The following is a 24,578-nucleotide window of genomic DNA, read 5'->3' on the forward strand; positions in this document are numbered from 1 at the left end:
TCACCTGACTGCTATGACTTTTCAAATGTGATGGATAGTGACTTAGCAACTTCATCTGCCAGTACCCTCAGGACCCTGGGATATCTCAGTAGGTCCTGTGGACTTGTGAACATGTAGGTTCTTCACATGGTCTTGAACTTGATTTTCTCCTATGCGGCATAGGACTTCATTCCTTCAGACCCTTTTTATTATTCTGCATGTCCCTAGCCAAATTTAGCGCTATCTGTATTTTGTCTTTCCTGATTCCATCCCTATACTCCCAAGCCATATCCCTATAGTCTTCCGAGGATGTATGACCCTTCCTCCACTGCTAATACATTTTCTTATTGTGTTCTAGTTTGGTTAATAGGTCCTGACTCAGCCTGATTTCTTGCATGTTGTAATTGAGAGCTTTTGTGTCCTAAGAAAAATGTATTTTCTGCTTCTTTATTCCTGAGGGCAGTTTCCCAGGGGGTCCTCTCCATTTTTCCTTTAAACAGTTGAAAGTTTACCTTCCTGAGCTTCAGGGTCCTGACTATACTTTTCCTTGGCCTACATCCCTCAAGATGGTGAATTCTACTAGGGCACAGTCACTGCAGACCAGGCTACCTCCAGTCTTGTGTTCTTCAATAAGTTCCTCTGCGTTGGCAAGCAAAGGTCCAGTAACACTTCTCCTCTGGCTGTGCTTTCAATCATCTGGACTTTGTTTAGAGGACTGGAGCACCTGTTGTACCACGACAGGCTGAGAGAGCTGGGCATATTTAGCCTGGAAAAGAGAAGACTGAGGGGAGACCTCATCAATGCATGTAAATATTTGAGGGGAGGGTGTTGAGAGGATGGAGCTGGTCTCTTTTCAGTTGTGTCCAGCGACAGGACTAGAGCCAACAGGCACAAAGGGCACAGGAGATTCCAGCTGAATATGAGGGGGCACTTCTTTACTGTGAGGGTGACCGAGCACTGGAACAAGTTGCCCAGAGAGGCTGAGGAGTCTCCTTCTCTGGAACCTCTTCTTCTCAAAACCCGCCTGGATGCCATCCTGTGCAATGTGCTCTATGTGATCCTGCTCTGCAGGGGGGTAGGACTGGATGATCTTCAGGGCAGATCTCCTTCTTCCAACCTTGTCCATTCTGTGATTCTGTGAATATGAAGTTATCTTCAACACTCTCAAGGAGTCTCCCAGGCTGTTCTCAGCTTTGTGCACCACTTTTCCAGCAGATGCCAGGGAGGTTGAAGTCCTGTAGCAGGATCAGTGTGGGTGAGCATGATGCTTCCTGTAGTTGAAGAAAGAACTCTTCATCAACAGCCTCCTCTTGATCAGGCAGTGTGTGGTAAATACCAACCAAGAAGTTTTCTTTGTTGGCTTGATATCCAAATTTCACCCATAAGTTCTCAATCTGTGTGTGGCTGTTTTTTAGAGACAGCTCTGTGCAATCAATCCTGTTGTTTTTGTTTGTTTGTTTGTTTTTGCATAGAGGGCAACCTCCCACTACCTTTCTTTCCTTGCCCATCCATTCTGAACAGTTTATAGAAGCTGATTGCAGCACTCTAATCATGTGATTCATCCCACCACATTTCATTGATAGAAATCAGATCATAGCTTTCCAGCTGGACAGTGGCTACCAGCTCCTCCTGTTTGTTACCCATGCTGTGTTTGTTAACACAGACATTTCCATTGGACTGTTTAACTTTTCTGGCAGAACCTTTCTGGAGGGCTGGGGAGCATTCCTCACTACTCTAGTAGGTGCATTCTTCCACCTTGTAGCTTGCAAGTATACAAGTGTCATAGCTTTGAAACCCACTGCCCAAGTCCATTAGGTTAAAGCCCAATTAGCTAAGTCAACCAACCTGCCAGTGAAGATTCTTCTTCCTTTCCTAGTCAGGTTGATCCCATATCTCTCCAGTGATCTGTTTTTGCTGAGATGTGTTATGTGATCAGAGAATCCAAAGCCTTGGCTATAGCTGCATAGCCAGGTGTAAATCTGCATGAGTACAATTCTTCCCAGACTCCTATCTCTGGCAATATACAGGAGGCTGTCTCTTGGGCCCCCATCCCTTCACTTGTGCCCCCAAGTCTATGAAGTCCTGCTTTGTGTATCCTTTCCAGTTATAAATTCTGTCTGTGATTTTATTTTCCACATTCCATGTGCAAACATTATGGTCAGCAGTATTATGAAAGTAGAAATTAAAATGTCATTGTCTTCATATTAAAAACCTTAATTCAGTGGAAGTTTATGGTGTTTTCAGCCCAAGTAGCTCTCTACAGGCCCTTTGAATATGTGAAAGGCAATCACCGAACTGCACTGTTTATGGTACAAATGCTTTTTCTACACAACTGCTTGAGTGATAGGCTTGAGGAAAATATAAAAAAAGACCTGAAGGTGCCTGTGATGCTTATAAGGCCTCTAATACCAGCCTGAATGTGTTTCTTGGGTTGGTATTTGACACCCTCTGCTTTTTACATTCTGTTGGATTGTGTTTTTCAAAAATGATCCACTTATTTTTGAATCATTCATGTTGCAGAAGAGACCTGCAGAAGTCTGAAAATGAGTCAGAAAATACATTTTATACAGTAATTAAAATTACTATGTTATTTCCAATTCCATTCAGTTGTCTGAAAAAAAAATCTAAAAAGTATCATTATAAAGTTTTCAAAATACTAATAATTCAAGGACATTTACAGGCATTTCTGTAGCATTGCTGAGATTCTAACATTCATTTGAAGAGAAACAGACCCAAACTACTTTTCAGCCCCATAACATTATACTAATACTTAATAATTTATTTGTTAACACTGACAGACAATCTTGGATGCCTCCCCCTGTTTCAAGTAGTAAGACCACAACAGAAACAGTGGAAACCAAATTGTAAGTACTGATGAACGCTGGTTATTTCCTCTTGTAATTTTGGGGTAGAGTTAATTTCAGGAGGGAGCCAACAGGTCAATTCTTTGAGAGACATAGTATGCTAAGATGTTGTGGGTAGAGAAAGCATCCCATGTCTAAATACTTGTTTGGGCTCCTAGATTGATGCTTGTCATTGACGGGTCTGAGTATGTGAAGTGCCAGTGATTTGAGGTTACGTAAGTGCTCCCAAAATTTTCTACAATGCTTGTATGCTTTCTCTGATTTTACTTTGGACTGTTCCAGTTAGCTCTATACAAGACAAGTCTGCTATAGAGTAACTAGTCATACGGGCAGGAATCTATTGGTGCTGTTTACTCAGACAGTCGGGCTAACTCTGAGCACTTTTGGTTAACAGTGTGGACATAACCTCACAAAACTGCTTAGTTAACTCCCAGTAAGGTGTCCAAGAAACAGTTCAGAAGAAAATCTCAAGATAAAGTTACTTGCATTTGAATGTTTAATGTTTATTTCTAAAATCACAGTTGTTTCTGGCATCTCAGACAGAAAGGGAAGACATTTCTTGTGTGCACATAGATAGCTCCTAGATGCGAAAGTTTATTTTATTTTAAGTCAGTGCTTAAAAGAAAAGTTTGTTATGTCAACTGTCATGAATTTATCTGGCTTCATTTGAATGTCTTACTGTATCATGGTAATATTGAAAGCATGGGGTATATCTTTATATGACACCTACCCATCTTCCAGTAAAATGTTGTGATTCCTTCTCAGCACTAATTATCCAATTACTCCTTTATTATACAGAGATGACCAAAATAAAGGCATATTCTTTATGAAGTTTTCATTACCCTTGCTATCATATAACACAATGCCATCAAGGATACTTGGTTAAACAGGGACGGGCATTAAATGATTAATTTTTTTATCTTTGAAAAGATCTTTGAAGATGTGTGAACTGTATGAAATTGCAATATTACCATAACTAGTAATAGTCAGCAAAGAAGAACCTTTTATATGCTTGTGAGTTTCAGGAAATAAAGTGTCATGCATAGATGCTAATAATAATTACAATTTTAAAAGGTCACTCTCAGTCTTAAAGACAGCTGCAGTGAAGACCTGTGTCTTTTCTTCAAATATGAGAATGGCCTGTCTTCAGGAAAGGAATTCAGCAATTAAATAATTTTTTTTTGGTCATTTTATTTTTTAATTTGCTTTTCTGATTCTGAGACCTGATTCTAGCATTCTCTATTCAAGCATGACATGAACTTCTGTAGTGCTTTGCCTTAGTTCAAAACTGATTAAGAACACTTTACAGAACCCTTAAAAGAAATTGCAATTAAAGCTAAGGATATAAGCAGATGACTGTAATTGATTTTTTATTTTTTTTTTGGCTGTGGAATATGTGCAGGAAACAAAACACTACTGATCAGAGTGATTTGCTGGAGAATTTTAATCGAAGAATGATTGTCTTACTAACATATAAAGAATATGATCAGAATTTAGTATTATGCTACTTGGGTTAAACAAGTTATGTTCTACATTAAGAAACAAAACTGTAGTCTTGGAAACAAGGAAAAAGAAAATTAATTGCTGATGACTGATCCAAAATCTTGTAAAGTGCTTCAGTAATGACATTTTGTTGCCTGTTTTCTGAAATACTTACTCTTCTTTCTCTACAGGACCCCTTCTTCAGAAAATTCAAAGGCTCCAACAAGGTACATCTTGTTTACTTTTCTTCTTAATAGATTTAGAAATGCAACACACCCCTGTGCACACTTTTTATTGTTATTTATTTGATATAATGTATATACATTTAATACAGACTGTGTAATTTACTGAGGATGGGGTGGGTTCTTCAGTAGCCAGTGTCCCAGAAGTGCATGAAAAAGATATCTTTCATTGCAGAACTATAATTATTTTTGTATAGTTTAGAACAGTTAATTGGATCTTTATTGAAATTGAACAAAAAAAAAGTAAATTAAAAACTGCTTTACAATTTTAATTCCACAGTTTCACATGTTTTTAATGCAACTATTCCTTTATGCTAAACTGTTGTTTTAAAGTGAGAATGAAAATAGGAATAGGAATAGGTAAGCAAAGTAAAGAAAATAGTAAATTAAATAGCCATATAAATGCATAGGCTTGTAGTAAAAGGCATTAATATAAAACTAATTGATGTACTCATAAGCTTATTTGAGTGTCAGCAAAGGTTGCTCTAATTTTAGAAAATAAATTCATTAAATCCATTCATTAAAGAAAAGTATGTTTCACATGGCCTAAATTAGGAAAAGGTTACTTAACTAGCTTGTAATTTCATGGCTTGTGATTAAAGGAGCTACAAAACTTGTCACGGTTTAATTGCCATCCTAATAGAAAGATTGTCTAAAGAAGCATGGACTCTTATTTTCAATTGTATTGGCCACCTTCTTACTTTATTATCATTTCATAGTATTCCAGTAGTGACCAATCTGACTGGTCCTGTCAGACCAATCTGACACAAATAAATAAAAATAGGAAAATGTAAATATTTACTTTTTTTTTTTTTTAATTGAGTATTTTACTAACTAAAACTTCAGTCTTTACTAGATAAATAAAATTTGTTTAGTATGTAGTAGAAAAGTAATCAAAAATTCCATTATTACTAAAATAATTTTTGAACAGTAAAATGACTCTACTTTATTACTACATCCATACTAGTAAAACAGCTGGTCTCGGCATATTCATTTTTGTATATATAAATATGTACAAAGAATATACAAAATGAAAAAAATCTCAAAAAAACCAAACTCACTGTGGTTATGTTTGTTAAAAATATACATCTACAATGGTAGCCCATATAAATGTTATAATGCGTTTCCAAATATCGGATGCATTGTTTCTTTTCACATTTTGTATTGTAGTGCTGCTTTTTCATCAGAACAAGTTACCCCTCAAGAATCAAAGACTGATGTGGAAGATAAATCTACAGCAAGGTAAACAGCAGACATGTTCAAAACAATGCTATAGTGTGTGATAAATATGATTTTATGTACTTCATTTTTTTATTTCCATGTTTACTAGCTTTTTTTTTAGACACAGATAAATGCAGCATTCCTCTATTCTACCTTGCTAACTTACCTCAGATGTTTTCATTTTTTATTCTTCCATTGTGTCTAGCCTGCATCATAAAGAGTACTATGTAGATAGTTGCTGCAAAAGAATAGAAGCAGATGAATTGCAGTAATATGGATTATGTAGTATATTTTCTTTGGGCTTCAGTAAATTGTGGGAGCGGTAGGATCTTCACGCAGTTATGTACATAAAAAGTCCAAATGTATGTACTCTAGTGTTAAAATTTTAAATAGTAAAAAATAGCATATACCATTTAGTGTGACAAACAATTATGTTTAAGCAGATGCATTTTTTCTTGTGGTATGTAGTTATTAACATGGCATATGTAGTAATGTATCTTACAAATGTATCTGTGTATAGAATATCTTGAAGACTATTGGTGGAAAAGACAGAAATGTTTTTAAACTGAAATTCCAGTAAACTGTAAGGTTCTCTACTAATGGAGATAGCATATTTTTCAAAACAATCAGCAATACCCATCTGTGGTGGTTTTAGACTGATGGGCAACTAGGCTTCACCATGCTGCTCTCTCACTCCACCTCCTCAAAAGAACAAGGGGAGAAAATACGATGAAAACAAGCTTGTGAGCTGAGATATTTTGACTTAAAAAATTTGTCTTCAGCCATAATAAAGTGCCTGAACATGCAATTAAAAAGTGAATTAATTAGAAATAGATTTCTAGGTATGCACCAATAATTATGGTAGCTCATATTTGCAGTTTTTAACTGGTAATGGTAAGCTGTGCAGGTACTAAAATGAGTTTAGATTAGCTAATTGGATTTCATTTGATTCACGGTGTATAGTTTTCTAAGGTCTGAAGTCACAGTCTGTATTATTTTGAATCATGTCCCCTCCCCTCAGTACGTAAAAACAAGAAAAAATACGTAAGAATAACATGCACAAGCCATGTGACAGTGTAATCCCTAGGAAAAAAGCAATGCTTCAGTGAAACATTTTCCAGCCAACAACTGTGGGAAATCTTAGGGAATTAAGTATGCCACCATATTAACTGAGGAAGTCACAGCCATTCACTCCTAAAAGCGTGTTAAAGTCTTACTTAATCCCCACTCTCAATCAGTCGACATTCATCATCCCCCGGTGGCTCTCATTACCATATCAAGCTTTGTATTGCTCTCCCTCCATTGGTGGAGAGCTGGAGGAATATTTGGTCTACAAGTTACTATGGTAACCTTGCGCTACAGCTATTTGTGTCAGTATGTAAACTATAAGTAGCCTGTAATCTTGGTGGGCAAAATTCCGCCCCCTCTACTCTTGTTATAATTCCTTCAGATTTGGCTGGTGTTTCAGATGTCAACCATCTGCTACTCATGTGTCAATTTCACAAAACTACAAATTTTGCTAAATTTATGCTAACCAAATATGCATTAAGCAGCTGTCAGCAGAAGTGCTTTTCTTCTATTAAAGATGCCATATAAATACTGTGCTTTTGGCAAAAATGATTGTGCCACACAGGGGAAGTAAATAGTTACATGAAAAATATTTGTAGTAATAGTGAAATTTATTAAAAGCAATCTTGCTTCCTTTAATTTAATATATTTTTACTTAGAATGGAGAGATTTTCAGGTCATGCATTTTAAATTTATATTTAATGTTTGTATATCTTTTGTCAAGGATTCTGATGAAGATGTTAAAGGCATAATGGATTAATTTCAGTATAAAATAAATAGCAAATGGTAATTGGTTTTCTATCAAACTGGTCAGTGATAAAAAGAAAAACTCCTGAAAGAGACTTACCTGAAAAGGATGTCAGATACTATATCTCTTTCGGCTAAGAGTTAAGCTTCTCTATGTAGTGTTCCATGCCAGGCCTGAGCCTGCTTCTATTAAAGTACAAAACAATTTCTCCATTGTTTTCAAATAGAACAGTTAGATGTAGTATCTGTCTTAAAACAATAACATATATAGAATATATGGAGGTATAATTAATAAGTGGACATCCACCTTTTGGATGCAGTTAATAGAATAGGTATTTCACCATTTTTAGGGCGTCTAACAGTATACATCTAGTATACTAGTATATGTAAGTAGGCAAGAAGCCAGTAGAAGCAAATATAACCCTGTCTAATAATTATTGTGTATTTTTCAGAGTATAATAGGTTGTCCTCAAATAAGGTCTCTTGGTCTCTCTGTCTCTCTTTTTTTCTCTTTACTTACACTTTTTAGAGACTATATAATACTTCAGCAGACCTGTAAAATGTTAAATGGTATGAAAGATATTTGTGTCACTCACATGTTGGAAAGAAAGGTACTAAAACAGGAGTCACATAAGCATACCCATAATTCAATAGTAATGACTACAGCCAGATCTGGCTTTGGCTACAATGACAATTTATTTCTTATGGTTAGGAGAAGTGGCTTAAAACTTTCAAAATTGTTTTTGATAGTAAAAATTAATAGTATTTTTGATGATACATTTTTGCATTTCAGTAAAAGGCAAAAACCTTAATTTACTTTCTAGTGACAGGGACCTTCTGCCTCCCCATTCTGACAGATCTGGCTTTGAATGGAGTGCTGATTTACAGCTTTTCTGCATGTTGATATAAATGATTTGCTGTTGCAGAACTTGTGTACTAAGACCCAAACCCTTTATTCCTGACTGAAAAGTTAATGCAGTGTTTGCAGGGTCATACGTATTCTCCAAGCAAAACTGAATAAGTTCTTGTCCTTTCTTCAGTGATCTTTCCCAGTCTACCTTCTACAAAACATCCCGATCAACAGCTTCTTCCTTTTTATTTAACTTTGAAAACCTCAGGGCTAAGCATTACGCTGGTTTTGGCACAGTTTAAATTGGCTTTCACAGTTGACTGCAGAGCTCTTCGGTTCCTCAGCCTTTGGTCTGAATGAGGGCTCCTGGCACTGATTAGTGAGCATAATGGTATAGAAGGAAATGCATCCTGCCTCAGAATAAATGCCACTGTCTTCTCAAAGAACTTCTTTATTCTTTCTCATTTATACATGACTAAGCGTGATATGGAGACAGTAAAGCAACCATAGATGGCAGATGAAAATTCAGACAGGCCCATGATGTTAACCTTTATTCAGCAAGGTACCTGACATGCTTAATATATTCTAGACTAAATCTTAGTTCAGATTTGGAAGGCTCACTTGGCAGCAATTTGTTTCTGTAACCCTAAACTGTCTTCTTCTGTTCTGACATTACTAGGTAAGGGCAGAAATGCCCTTAAGGTTTTAGCCAGATTTCATTAGTGCAGCCTTTACATATTCAGTCATGGCAGAGGGAACAGCTGTAGATCAGATGCTTTGTAGGAGGTCAGCTGGGAAAGATCACTGAAGAAAGAAGAAGAAACAAAACTTGTTTGGTGTCATATTTAGAAAAGTCATTGCTGAACATAGAGATGGGGGCTGCTTGATGGTTAGCAGCAGATTTTAGGAATCATGATCAATATTAAGACCAAGGGACTTCTTGCTCAATATAGCTCACCATGGCCTCTTGGCCTCAATTGACCAAAAGAGACAACAGTCAGCATGGTGTTCAGTTAAGATCCTTGGGCAGCTGTTTTCTCCATCATACCTAACAATCAGCTGAGCACGATAGCAATAATGATGGTGGTAAGAGTATTTTGAATTCCCATGAATTTATAGGAAGCCATGCCATGAACTCAAAAGCAAATTCTGTGCAACTCTTCTATGAGCATCATTATCTTCTTAGAAAAAGGGGGTCACCTCAGTATTTTTATAAGCCTGCTCATGGCTTGTAATCAGAAAAGAAATAGAGGTCTATGAAAAATCTTGTATATGACTTCTTCAATATAAGCGTCTTGATTATTGAGGAAGATGCTGATGATAGAGTGAGTAGATGTAAAACTTCATTGAGTATCCTGAGATTTGACACTAAGTGCCCCACTGATTACAGACATTGCAGCAAGTCTTGTGAAATTCGTGTGCTCCTGTTTTCTCCTCCATGAAACTCCACCTACATTACTGGAGTCTTTATGTGAATTATTTTTGTATCAGCAAAAAGGAATGATGAAATTATAAGTAATAAGGCAATAAATCTTTCAGGAATTAGGGAACACCTAGACCTAGAAATGGGCTTAGCAAGACCTACAGGATGAGTATACATCCACTGAATGAGTAGGGACTTGTGACATATTTTCCTGCCTTATACTCAGAGGATGCATAGTTCAAGAATATGGCCAGGGTCTGTTTAAAATTTATTTTCTCACTCTCTTTCCCAGATGTGTCCAGGATCAACTTCAGTTTGGCCTTAGCATAAGAACAGTCAGAATAATGTGATCAAAATCTTAAGATCTATTTTTGGATTATGTTTTTCTCCATTGCCTTCCAAATTTGCAAACACAAGTGTTAGAAAAGTTTTCATTGCTTTCATCAAACAATCAGTGACGTTGCTAAAGCTCTTTTTTAGGCAATGATTCATACATTTCCTTTTTCTATGACATTTGGAACTTTATCTGAATGTTTTCAAGACCAATAAAGTATTAGCTGTGCTTGAATGTCAGGATGGGATTCACTTGCCTTTTCCTTTTTGATGGTGATCTGACTTGTCACCAGATAAACCAGAATTACAAAACGATTATCCACTGAAATAAGAGAGACTCACAAACGTATCTGACAGAACAGAAGGACTGGAAAATATTAGAGCTTTATCTCAAGTGAACTGAGTTAGAACTCAAATGCAGAGTGAAAGTTATAGCAAAATATAGACGACTCAATTTCTCTGAGTCCTTAATATAGAGCATAAAAGGAAACAAATCATACTTGGTGGTTACATTATACATTAATTTTGATACCTTTAAAAGTTTACTTACAGAATATGTCTATAGGTCTTTTATACATTAAATCAAGAAAGACGTGAGTAAAATGAGATAGCCAAAAGGAGAATTTTTGTGTAAGTGAAGAAACTTTTGCTAATACTGATTCATGGTCACAGATATTAAGCTTTTGAAAATTAGCTAATTTTCTGAGAGCTTGTTACACAATCCCTGAATAATTTCCCTTTTTGTTTGTGTCTGAGAAGCACAGAGGTTCAAGATATGGCAGAATAGGAGTGTCTGGTTAAAGTAAGCCATAATTTTTGCATGCAGCCTGCTTTGACAGCTTTTTTTAAACCTCCTTTACTTATCTTTGCCAGCCTTTTATTCTGCTGGACTCTTCATTAGTTGTCAAATTTCTAATCCTATTTTACAAAAGGTGCTAGAGGCAAAATAAAAGGCAGCAGCATGAGGCCCACAGTGGCCCAGTTGCACATAGGTTTTTCTGACCTTCAAAATAGGGCTTTCGTGTAGATTCATATTGCTATTTTAGGCATTTTCTGCAAGGAAAAGTTAAAAGCAGGAAATACTTTTTTTTTTATTTTTTTTTTTTTCCCCTCTGGTTACTTACAAAGGGAAAAGTAAATGAATCAATAGAAATGTGCTCCATACTTCTGTGAAGATTACAAGCACAGCTAGGTCTTAATTTAAGGCTTAACATTTTTAGTTTATAATACATATATTAATTTTGTCAATACTTGATTTAACAAATCCTTTTGTATAAAATATGGCAAGAAAACCCTCTGTACTGCTATTCCAAGTCTTTTTTTTAATGCAGAATACAAAAACATACATTTATTATCCTGAGTTAGGTGTTCCTAAAAAATTCCAGTCATGTTCTGAGGTTGTATTAAAATATTTCATCTTCTTGAATTTATGAACAAAGAATATAATCTCCTCCTGGCAGGCTGTCTGTCCTGCCTCGTTCTCATCCATTTCTAAAAATACTCACCCCAGGCAGTATGTTTGTAGTGGTGTAATGGCTGTCTGAAAATACTGTGTTTGGGGGTGGCATGCTTCAGAAGGACTTTTGAAAAATGTCAGTATCTGTTACAAGCCACCTACCATATTTGAAAGATATTTCCTCAAGTTTGTCTAAATTGCTCTGTGTAATCCCAGAAGTTTTATGCTGTTGTTTTCCATCATCATCTATATCCTAAAATACTGTTGACAAACTTAAGAAGTATGAATTCAATTCAGCCAGCCTTGGACACCGATGTAGTTTTTTTTTTTCAGATGACAGTTATACCAGAACTGGAAAGAATTCTCCACAGTGGCTTTTCACTGCATGTGATTTTCTGATGTTAAAGGAACTTCTTTAATATATGACCTTATAGGTTAGTCTGTTCCCTACATTAATACTTAATATCTCTTTTAGAATTGTTAATAAATCTAACACTTGGTTATGTGGTTCTATCAGCATTGATGTCCCATGTGTACTATTGCTAAAGTAAATGTCATTTTGCTAAGGACAGCTAGAGAGATTTAAAAAATCCCAGAAAGTATGTCCTATATCTAATCAGATAAATTCAGATTTACCCACTAATTCCTGCAATTAGCCCTATTTTATGTTTTATCCTTTTATAAAGAATAGCTCTCAAACATTAACTTCAGTTGCTAACCTGCACTATCCTTGAACCAGTTGCCTGAAGTTCTATATCCTGTGACCTCTCCTTTGCACAAGTCAGCTACCTCAAGTCAAAGAACTTGCAAGATGTCAGCCCTGATTGCATGAGTCATGCCAAGCATCTGTTGCATGAAGTTGAAAGTTAGAGAACTCTTACCAGTGCAATAAATTAATATCTTCTAAGGGTTATGTTTTACATAAGAAGTTTTCTACCTTGGGAACCATAAAGCATAGCTGAACAGGTCAGTCAGCATGTATTTTTGTGCTGAAAGCTGCAGCTGCAGTTATTTCTATTCACTTACTAGGCTTAGGGTTAGTATTCTATAAATCAGGCTGCTTGTTGTCAGGGTGTGCACATGCAGCCTAGACTTTTACTACTTTTGTTACAATTCCTTTGGACAGCAAATAAAATCCTCCTTTCAAGCCAGTTAGTGCACTCTAATACTCCAAGTATTGAAAATAATGTAGGAGGAATTAAAAAATGTTGCTGGCTGCATAGTCATGATGGTTTGAAGTCTACAGAACAGGACTACCTCATCTATCCCTCACAGGGATTAATATGGCCAGGAAACACATTTCTAAAGTAATGATTCTTAAAGTATTGCAAGCATGTGAATCTATTTTTGTTGTGATTTACAAAAAAGCAGTACGTAAGGGGTGAACTATTTCAGATAAATTTTGTTGCTGTTGTTGTCACTGTTTGAAAACTCTGTAAAAAGTGAACAGAGTAATTTAAGGTAAAGCAAATCTGAAGTTACCCAGGAAGAGAGTTAAAATACATATAAAATTTTAAAAAGATTGGGCTTATGGCTGGTCTTGAGGTAGTTTCTGGCTTTGCCATTGACAGAAAAATGTTAGCTACAAGAAGAACGAGAATATAACTTGCCAGTGTTCTACAATCAGTTTCTAGGGTATTAATTACATTATGCAGCTTTTGATACAAGACCATTATGACATTTTAATACTTCTCTCAAAGATGAATACAAAAAGTTCTTGTATTTGGGCCTTGTAGTAGGAACACATTTTCAGAAAATCATGGACTCATTCCGGTTGGAAAAGACCTCTAAGATCATCTGGTTCAACCTTTAACCTGGTAACTGACAAGTCCACCTCTAAACCATGCTGCTAAGTTTTGCCTCTAAGCATTTCTTGAGGACCTCCAGGGACTGTGATGCAACCACTTCCCTGGGCAGCCTATTTCAGTGCCACACAACCCTTTCAGTACAGAAATTTCTCCTAATATCCCTTTCTCTAAACCTCCCCGGCACAGCTTGAGGCCATTTCCCCTCATCTTACTACTTGGTGCTTGGGAGAAGAGCCCAACTCCCACCTCACTACAATCTCCTTTAAGGTAATTGTACAATAAGGTCTCCTCTGAGCCTTCTTTTCTCTAAGCTAAACAATCTCAACTCCCTCAGCCACTCCTCATAAGACTTGTTTTCTACTCTTCACCAGATCCGTTACCCTTCTTTGGACATGCTCCAGCACCTTGATGTCCTTCTTGTAGTGAGGGGCCCAAAATTTGTCTACAAAAATTTGATTTTTTATAGGAAGGTGTCTTCAATAAATTTATCTGATTCTAAAAAAAAGAAGAATACCCAGGAGATATTAAAAAATACTAAACTGAAAATTGTAAAAAAGTGAATATATATATATAATTTGATTAAAAATGTAAAGTGTATCTATTTACTGAGCTAAGTCTTAAAAAAGCCCATTGGAATTTGGTTCCCCAAATGCCTGTATTCCCTGTATTCCTTTGAAAATCAAACACAAAAGCAGGGTGCTGTAGGGCACAGATTTGATACTGTCATAGCCTTTCTGTTGCTTAATGCTATGAGTCAGCAGAAGTAAGCAGAAAAGCTACTGACAACCCTGTTGAGTAAACAGCAGCCATGACTGTCTGCTGAATGAACAGGAGCCTATTGATTTCTGTGTTTTTGGTGAATACACGACCCTAAGGCTGATAAATACTTAAGGGTTGCAAGGCACATAAAGATGATAATTGACATAGATGCATCCACAAAGCTTCAGTAGACTTTATAGAAGACTTGAGATGCATATTTTAAAAACTTGTGAGAACGTAAGGGCATAGAGGATTCAGGAAACAAGTAATAATGTATATTTTATGCAAGCCAGACACACAGCTGAATGCTTAATAAAAACTGTAAAAATACAAGTGAGCAAAGTAACTATCTGAGGCCTTATTCATGACTTAACTACTCATCTTACTATTGCCACCTCCAAATATTGAGGAAACAATATGTTTTCCAATTCATCAAGGAAATATCAGGTTCTTGCATAACTTCATGACTCCATGTTCTGGAGAAAAACTCTGAAAAGCATGAAATCTGTGGTAAAGAGAATTTGCAAAACTCTGTAATATACAGGTTATTTATTCATGGCTGGTATGGAATTCTAGCTAATTAGCAGTAGACTCTCCATGCATTGAGCTGGTTTTGTCTCATTCATAAAGAAATAGATATCCTGATATCTAAGTGAACTTCAAAGCTGACCAACATGACTAAGAAGCAATTTGAAAGGTCTGTCTTTATCTTTCACTAAAATGCTGTTTCATGACAGAACTGTTCAGAATGAAATGTCAGTAACAAGACATATGGAACATTGTTGACTACAAAGTTAAATTTAAGTCAGCCCCTATAGGGGAACATTGTAATATAATCATGAATGTTGTTCTTTTCCTATTGCTGTCTTCTTAAGACAATTTTATTTTTTTTTCTTCCAGACCATTATTTATTGTTGTTGCAAGTTAAGGTTACTAGATGGTAATTTCATAGCTAAAGTTGTTGGAAGTTTTTCAGTAGAGGGGTTTTCAGCTGAAAAATGCATTTTCATGGAAATTAGGTGTTTCACAGAAACATACTGACACCATTTAAATCCTTTGAAAGGAAATAAAGGCATTCAAGCATCACCCCATGTTTGGCTTTGATTCTATTAAATGTTCAATTAAAAAGTATGAAAGATATTGCCTTACGTTTCTAATAGTTATATTACTTTATTGTATATATCTTTAATGTTGAAAAAGAGAAAAATAATTAACCAACAGGTTCTAATTTGAGAACATTATTTTTTTTTCCCTTAAATCAGATAATAATAACCTCTTTTCTATCTCTTTTATGAGAGTTCAATAATTGGTGGATGTAACTAGTGCTCAGTGTCCTTCAGTTTAAACCTGCAATTTCTTGTGAGAGAGGAGAGTTTAATTGGGAAGGAGCAGGTCCAGATAGCCTACAAAATAGACTAAATGACTCTTTGACTGACTCAGAAAGAATTAGTCCACAATTACATTTCAGATAAGACAATGCTCAAACATATATCAGGAATATTTGGCTGATTTGGGATTCTGGTAAAGATGCTTATATCATAGCATATTAACAGACAGGCAGTCTTTGAAGTTGCCCATGATATGCTTAGCATGAATTATCTTTTTTGAGACAAGGTATAACTTGTTTCCGAAACCTAATTTGGTGCTTGCAGCAAGAGTGTGTGTTTATGTGCATACGGCTGATTCTATGAATATCACTGAATTACTAAAATGATGTGTGCTTTGAAATTCTTATCAGTTTAATTTCAGCTTTCATAAAGAATGTGTGAATTATTGTTTCTGTTTAAGTAATTTTAAATTGGCTAATTTTTAGCCAGCTGTACTAATTGTGATTTGATCTGTTTTTTGTTCTGTCTGTAAAGGAAACAAGATCTTGATGACCTCATCAAAGTGAATGCAAGGTCTTTCACAAGTGACAAAGAGTAAGTCTTCAAAGTTCTCAGGCCTTGATTTTCTAAGGCAGCGAGTAGTTTGTAATGATAAGAATGTCAGGAAAGGTAATGTTGCAAATCTTTAAAATGTTCCTAGATATTATAAGTAAAATTCCTTATACAGAATTATATTAACATGAATATAAAAATACAGATGAATTAAATGACATGTGCACTGTCAGCTGAACAAGTGGTTATCTGTGGCAAGCTTCCATACTTGCCTTACATGCTTTCTCATAAAACTATTACACAAATATCTTAATATAGTTACAGAAGGGGCATTGAGCACATTATTGTAGAAATCATGGATTATGAGTGTTGCCCCAACAGGGTGCTTTTCAGTCAGTAAGGGAAGTAAGCTATAAAGAGCAGCTTGAAAGTATGCCTTTGAACAGTTTGTCAGTTCAGTGTGTTTCAGGACAAATTTCTTGTGGTCTGTAAGCAGCACATCAGCATACAGAATGGAGAACTGCCCTGTACTAGTGCTATAAGAGCTATGGAATATTATAATGTGCTACTAAGAGCTATGTAATATTTCTCACATAAAACACTAACATTGTGCAGATATCTTCATGAATGATTATCTAAACAGAAGCAGCACATAAATGTTGCCAAGATGTGATCATCTGTTTTATAGTAGACAATCTGACATATATGCATATATATTATACATTTGTACACTTGGCAGCAAACTGTAAGTTGCGTATGATTTTTTTTTTTTTAATTTTAATTCACAGAGAATTTATTAGGACAGAGTCCAAGATTTTGAGATACTACTTAATTCTGGGAGACACCCAGAGTTTTAAGATTAATAATTCCATTATGAATTGAAATGGCCAACTATGTTATCAGATTCATAGAATTAACTGGGCCTTTTGCCTTCTCTCCCTTCATCTGCCTAAAGAGAATTGGGGTTTATTGTATCAGTTAGACTGTTTTTCATAGGTCAGTCCTTTCTCTAATTAATGGAAACAGTTTAAAGTCTGTTAAAAAACAAAAAACAGAGGCAAAGGGGGCAAAGCTTATATCTAGTTTCATCATACTTCTGACAAAAAAAAAAAAAAAAAGAAAATCTTTTCTTATGTGTGAACTTTGTGAGTCTCTGGATACTTAGTTTTCAGTACATGGACAGACATAATCAATGCTTTCATTGTTAACGGTGATGACACACACAGATAACTTCTTGTCATTCCAGAAGCAAAAACTATGTAGATATTTGGACTTATTTTTAGGTGTTGTCTTTAGAAGTATGATTGTTTTAGTCTAAATAACACCTTTATTGTGGTTAAGATGTTTGAACTGGAGTCTGCAGTTTAATGCTGTATTATTTGGAAGGTCCATATTTCTCCTTTACTATTTCCACCGGCAAAGAAGAGTTTTTAGCTATTGCACTGATATGCTTAAACAAAACCTTCTGTATTTTCTTGTCTGTACCAGATAATAATTTTTGTTTAATTTTACAGATTTTTACCTTGCCAGTGGAAAATTGTTAATATATTTTCTAATTATAGTCAAGAACTTAAATGTCTGCAAATGCTGAACATAAATGTAGCCAACAATTTAATTTTATCCTTTTAAATGTGTGTATAAATACATTCCTTTATTTTATTACTCTTTACCTCTTCCCAGCTAGAGGGAATATTGTAATGGCTGTATTTGTTTGTTGTTTCAGAGGAAAGGATCTTGAGGATTTTACTGAAATAAATGCTGCTTCTCAGAAAAATAGGAGGCAAGATTGTCATCTTTCCCTTACACTCTCGTAAAATGTATTTGGTTACATAATGGTATTAATAGGTTCTCTTCTATAAATATAATTAGGGGAGTAAAAATTAATACTTTGATTTCATCTAACTTTTTAAAATTCCCTATTAAATATACGATAATAAAGATAAGTAATTCAATGTGGAGGACACTTAGTTTTTATATTATTCTAACTCTTAATAGTCAGTGCATGATCATAATTTTGTTTTAATTATAGACCATTTAATAAAAATATTATCATCAAATCATTTTTTTCACAGCCAGTGAGTTACTAGTTACTGGTGTAGATGTGGTCATATAGTCCTAGAGAATATATACAGACCTAAATAACAGTAAGAGGAATCTGTGCTGGATATATCAATAAAGCAGATAACAGTTTTGCAGCCATATCTATAGCTCATGGTAGTGGTGCCTGTACTAAATGAAATTATGTTATCAAGTCAAAATAATATAGCCATAGTCCATTTACAAGATGTAGTCAGACTCTTCAGCTCTAGCATGGCAAGATGAGATGCAATGGCCACGAAATGCAACACAAGTGATTCAGACTGGATATAAGGCAGACAGTCCAGCAGTGGAGCAGGGTGCGCAGAGAAGCTGTGCTATCGCCGTCCTTGGAGATTTTCAGGGGTCAACTGGAAAAAGTCCTGAGCAAGCTGGTCATAACTCAGTGCTACCCATGCCTTGAGACTTTTTGAGGTTTAGAGACTTCCCAAGGTCCCATCCAACCTGAATTATACAAACCTATATAGGATTTAACTTAACAATTTTGAGTAGCTAGTCATACTTTTGTAGTGACACACTGGAAAGAAACTTGAAAAATACTGAGGTTTGAACTGATAACAATTCTTAACTAACTAAAAACTTATGATTTGAAACAATTTTGGTACAGAGTGTAGTGAGAAATCTTCTTTGTTAAATGTATACTATCTTTTTCTTTAACGTAAATGATTCAACTCATTTAATGTGTTTAAGTTGAATCAAATATTTTGATTAATTCTGAGGTGTTTCTAACTTCCACAGGGATGAGGATCGTGGTGATCTCACCGTAGTAAAGTCTGCTGATGACCAAAGCAAAAAGGGGTGAGACTCAATTCACAATTCTCTCTAAATTTTTAAGACCTAATATCAAGAGTTGTAGTTTAGTGTGGTACCTGAAAATGCTAATTCTCATACAAACCAGAAGAATTTGCATAACTTGAGTAAGATATCTATATTATTTCTAAAATGTGCCTAATTTACCAAGTATAGCAATATAACTGCATGTGTTCTGATAACAATAATGAATAACTCAAACCTATAATCTCTTGTAGTGAGGGAAAATGAAGATCCACATAAGTATTTTTGTACTTATCTAGGTATTTTGTGAACTCAGCCATTAGCTTCTCAAAGAAACATAAGTAAATGCATTCATAGTTTTTAAAAAATGCTACTGGCTTGTCAACTAATGTGAAGCTAGTATTATGTTTTCAGGTACCAGTAACATGGTATTTGAGTCTTCCATTTATTTTTATATCTAAATAATGAAGAAAAACAGCTACACAAGTACATTTTTTTTTATATATATGTAAAAGTATTTTTATCCTAGCAGTCCCTCTTGACAGTATGACCAGAGAAACATTTACTGAAAAGGTACAGTGAATGAGTTTCTCTTTTAGTTCTGAAAAGAAGCCTGCCAGATTAGGACTAAAGCACAATAGAGGGTGCTGCTTCATGCAGCATGCTATGCATATAAAACAGTGACCAGCACTAAGCGAGGTTCATTTAGCAAAGCTTCAGAGCTTGGCAAGCTCACTGAAATAAATCAAGCTGCAGACCAAACATTCAGAGTTAAGGTTTATAATCATCAAGTTGTTTCAGAATATAACCTTTGGCAGAACCAAACAAGAGCAGCCTTTGTCTGAGCTGCTTGGTAAAATCAAGAAAATTATTAGCACTTACTACTTAAATCCTATAATTTGTCTGACAAAGTTTATTCTTATGTTTGATTGCATATCACATTTATGGCATGAAAAACTGCAGGAGACAAGATTTCTTCTGCTTGTATCATAATCCTGCTTGTACAAATAAGAGTTTATGTGTCTGTTTAGTTCGTCATTTCAAATAAAAACATCACTGAAGTATATATATAGGGGGAAAAATTGCCCATTGCTGACTTGGAACTAAAATTCAGTAAAAACAATAAAACATTACAGACTATGGCTAAGAACATGCAGAATGTTATCAACCATTGAAACATTACCATACAGCAGAAGACATCATTGGGAACTTCAAGGAACATAGGGTTCAATTTAAGTCAAGTTTCTGATATGAATTTATCTACCAACATAAACTGGAAAGCTTAAAATTATAGGTCTGATTCTGTTACTTTTCACAAGCAACAATTTAACAACAGTAAGAAAAAGATAAATTTCTTATACCTGCTGTTACTAGCACAAACTTCTACATTTATGGATGTAAGTGTAACTAAAAGCTATGTAGCTGAAAAGGATTTTTAAAGTCTTTGTTTTCTTGTCACTTTTTTTTAGGATAACTAAGAAAACATATGAAAATCGTCCAAGTGCTCCAAATAATCTCCCAGAGAAGAGCTACTCCAGCAACAGTGAAAGAAAGATCAGGTACTATGGACAATGAATTGAGAACCATAACATCTAAAGTGCCATTTCTTGAAAAAAAAAAAAAAAAAAAAAAAAAGAAGCCATCTTTAACAAAGAAATTTCAGGGAAATCTCACACTGGTCTCCAGAATCATGCCCAACCCCCTTCCAAATTCTTCCAAATTCTGCTTCCAGAATCCCACGAATAGAAGCCCACAAAGCATATCTGTAGTGCACAGGGTGGGCAGGGCAAGACATATCCTGTGTAGCTCTATAAATGTAGCTGGGGCATGAAATCCTATGAGCAGTTAAGCCAGCATTCTTATATAATCAATAGAGCAAATTTCCAGCACGTTACTCGGATGCTAGGTTCACCATGGGGTAGGAGGGCTTGTTTCTTTTCCAGACTATAAGGCAAGCATTACATTCTTCATGTGCTTTGTGAAGTTCCTAAAGCTATATGGGATGAATCTGAATCCATGTACCTACCCCCCTTACCCCAATCACTGAAGCTGTGACTGGGGCATTTCTGACTTTTTAACTGGGTACAAACTATTTTTAAAACCATCTCTCTTGTAGTACTCTTGCTTTATGTGGACTCTGTCCTTAGAAACACACATATTGCAAATCTGAGTGAAAAAAAATGTGATATAGGGATAGTTAACAGAACTAAACACCAGGTCTCTTGCTAAAGGGAAATCATTGGATGTTCATCTGAGGAGATGCTTTCTGTCTGATGAGCAAATCCAGGTTTGCTACTTTATTATTGAATAACAAGAATATTGTTATGTTTTATAAAACAAAAATAAAATCTCATTTAAATTTCTCACTACATCTGCAATTTTAATGCATTTATGGTGTGGCACAGTAATCAAATATGACAAATATACATTATAAAAGACAAATAAGTGGAAAGTATATCTGGGTTGTGTAACACATACATGCATGTTTTTGGTCTGTTATGCTTTCCCTGAAAATAGATATGTTCTGCAAATATACAGTTATTAAAAAAAATCTCAACATTACTGAATATTAAACTAGCATAATATGAAATGTAATAATTGCCATATACCTTATGAATTTCTGGAGAAATAGGATAATTAAATCAGTTCAGAAGCATTCAAAACATGTATGACAAGATGGCTTCTTCAGCTGTCACATACTTGCTCATCCCTTCCATGCCAAACAAAACTGACAGTTTGGTAGCTAGACCTGGGGCTGTTAAAAAAGGAAGAATTAAATGGTAGCTAAATTCAGTGTATTCCATCCTAATCTGTATATAAGGAACAATACAGTTATTGTAGGGAACACAAATAACACATTGAACAGCCTGTATTTTAAAGACCCTCATTCTACTTCTAGGGACATATTGTAATTTTGTTTGGCTGTTTGACAGCTCTTTGAGGACTAGCAAAAGAAAAACAAACAAACAAAAACCACGACATACAACCGTTTCCTGATATGTATCATTTAGGCTGGAATGTGAACACAGGCAAGGCCAATAAAATAGTGTAGAATTCACTTAGTGGGCTTGTGGATTTCATTTTTGAAATACTGAGGAATCGTACAACAAAATGCAGTCTAAAGACACTTCACGTCTAACTTACTTTTTTTTTTTTATGTGATATGTATTTCTCGATGGTTGGGAAAATAAAAAAAAAAAAGAAGGAAAGAAATCACTAAGCATGATGATTTTTTTACAAGCATGTTACATGTTTAATTTTCATACTGTCATTGTAGTGAAGCCTTTAAAATAAAAGTACTATTTAGTAATTGTTATGTACTCACTACTTCATAGCAAATCATCACATCGTGCCTATGAAGAAAATATAACTGGAAATACCATCAAAACTGTTTACTCTACTTCTGATCGGTAAGTACACATTAATAATGTTATATGGTGTGAAAGGGCACAGACATTTTACATAAGCTTTCAGGTGTTCAGACAAAAGAGAGCAGTGGAAGTCATCATTAGGCTAGTCAGGCAGCTTTTCATACAAAGCTCCCTTTCAGTGGCATCTTGCCATCAAATCATTACCACAATTTGGCAGCCTAATATTATGTTAGGCTTGTCAGAGCTGACATTTAAAATATCTAAAACAATAGCCAGTGCCTTAAGTGGTAGAGTTGGCTTTGTGATTATGTAGGTTTCTGTCTTTTATACCTTCTTGCTCCACAAAATTTCCTTCCATTATGAAAATAAAATTTTGTTTGTGGTGACCAAGTTTAAGCCCAGATGTAGGGGAATAGGTTCACATGATAATGTTGTTAAAAACTTGATGTTTTCACAGTGGTTAATGCATTCCCAAACATAGAAACATATTTGCTCAAATCAGTAGTATCTTATCTCTTGGGGAAAAAAAAAAAGTAAATATGCTTGCTATTTTCAGTTCAGATACTTTGGACATTCCCATTGCTTGGAAACATACAGAAACATAAAAACTTGTATTCTTGCCAATGGAAGTATAAGGAACTCTGGGAATGATTAAGGAATGAGTACAATGGTTTATCATGGACTGGAAAAGAGCAAGACCAGTTAATTTTATAGTGCAAAAACAGCACCAACACCAATCTAGAGAAAGTACAGATTGATGTCATATGAGGATGCAAAAAGAAATGAGGGAAAAAAAAAAAAAGTATAATTCTTATGAATACCAGCTGGGCTGTCTTATGCATATGTTCCCTATAGCTGCCTTGAAAGTAGGCTTTCTGTCTGCAGTACAATAAATAATAAATGTTTCCAGGCACTTCTGCAGCATAGAGGAAAATTCTATACCAGACTGACTGAATGATAGCAATTTAAGTTCAACTACCAATTTACTTTTGCAATTAAAATATTCTAATCATTACCCTCCTCTTCATCCCCATTTAACATACATGCTCCTAGACATTCAGCAGTTTAGTACAGTTTCTGTTTGTACTCTTTTTAGTACAGTCTCACTGTTTGAAATAATTCTGTTCACCAAAGAAAATGATTCTTTCTCTCAAGGTATTGTTGCTATTTGGCAATTATGTTCATCGATTGGCCCATCACGGGGGCATGTATTACACGTCAACTAGAATGGAGGAAATACACATGTGACTCTTTTACATTTATGGCCCTTGTACATTATACTAATGTCTTTCCCACATAATGCACTAAGCTTATCAATTTTATCCTTGAGATTTCAGTGGTAGTTCTTTTTCTGACAGCTGATTTTATATTATATACACAGGAGTATAATTGGAAAAGATATATGTACATACTGCAGGAAGCCCTTGGGCATAGATGCCAAAATGATCTTAGATGCCTTGCAAATTTGCTGTCATTCGACTTGCTTCAAGGTAAGATTTCACCTGCTACTAAGAAATAAAACTTAAACGTAATACCTACATTATAAACAGATTTCTTAGGCCTTCCCCACCTGGAAGAAGAGGAAGGCTTACACACTGGAGGAGGAGATTAATCTAGGAAATACTAGTCCCTAGTCTCTCTCTTCCGTCCCCAGTACTTTCCTCTCTCTCCCCCTGCCTCTCCTTTCTTTCTCTTACAACCACAAGGATAAAGGATGCAGCAGGACATAACCGGAATGTCATACACATTTATAAGCCTTCAGTTATATATACTTCCAGTCTGATATAGTGAATTATATCCTACTTACTGTTTCATCATACTGTAATTTTTATTTTTTTTTCTACTTTTCTATGAAGTTGCGTGGATTTACTTGATTGCGTGACTTCTAAAATCATGGTTTGCGGGAAAGCCATACTCAAAGGCATTAGTAAGAGGTATTTAACATAAGTAGCAGGGGTGAAATCATTTTACTCATTGGGATCAGAGTATTGGTTAAAATTGTGTTGCTATGGATAGTTCATGCTATAGGATAAATTAATCTTGGTTCTGCTTGCATCTCCATGTGCAGTTTGTTACTGTAACAAAGAAAACTCAGGGAAATCACCTCAGTAGCATAGTTTATTTTCTGCCCAGTCTCCCATGGCCCCAGGGATGGGGCATCCACAGCTTCTTTGGGCAGCCTGTTCCAGTGCCTCACCACACACATTCCCAGCTCTCTCAGCCT

The 24,578-nt window shown here is 35.4% G+C and overlaps 1 protein-coding gene across 2 annotated transcripts in view; it reads left to right on the forward strand.

The window, feature by feature from the left end:
- Positions 1 to 24,578, forward strand: part of SCEL (sciellin) — a 73,795-nt gene that overhangs the window by 44,339 nt on the left and 4,878 nt on the right. For both annotated transcript variants that reach the window (XM_084306407.1, XM_084306408.1), the window contains 9 exons: positions 2,778 to 2,843; positions 4,517 to 4,552; positions 5,738 to 5,809; positions 16,095 to 16,154; positions 17,836 to 17,892; positions 18,948 to 19,007; positions 20,453 to 20,542; positions 22,319 to 22,393; positions 23,736 to 23,844. In XM_084306407.1, the coding sequence (XP_084162533.1) occupies positions 2,778 to 2,843; positions 4,517 to 4,552; positions 5,738 to 5,809; positions 16,095 to 16,154; positions 17,836 to 17,892; positions 18,948 to 19,007; positions 20,453 to 20,542; positions 22,319 to 22,393; positions 23,736 to 23,844 (625 nt within the window). The remainder of the gene's footprint in view (positions 1 to 2,777; positions 2,844 to 4,516; positions 4,553 to 5,737; positions 5,810 to 16,094; positions 16,155 to 17,835; positions 17,893 to 18,947; positions 19,008 to 20,452; positions 20,543 to 22,318; positions 22,394 to 23,735; positions 23,845 to 24,578) is intronic.

This window comes from Netta rufina (assembly GCF_964035555.1).
Source record: "Netta rufina genome assembly, chromosome: 1".
NCBI classification, from domain to species: domain Eukaryota; kingdom Metazoa; phylum Chordata; class Aves; order Anseriformes; family Anatidae; genus Netta; species Netta rufina.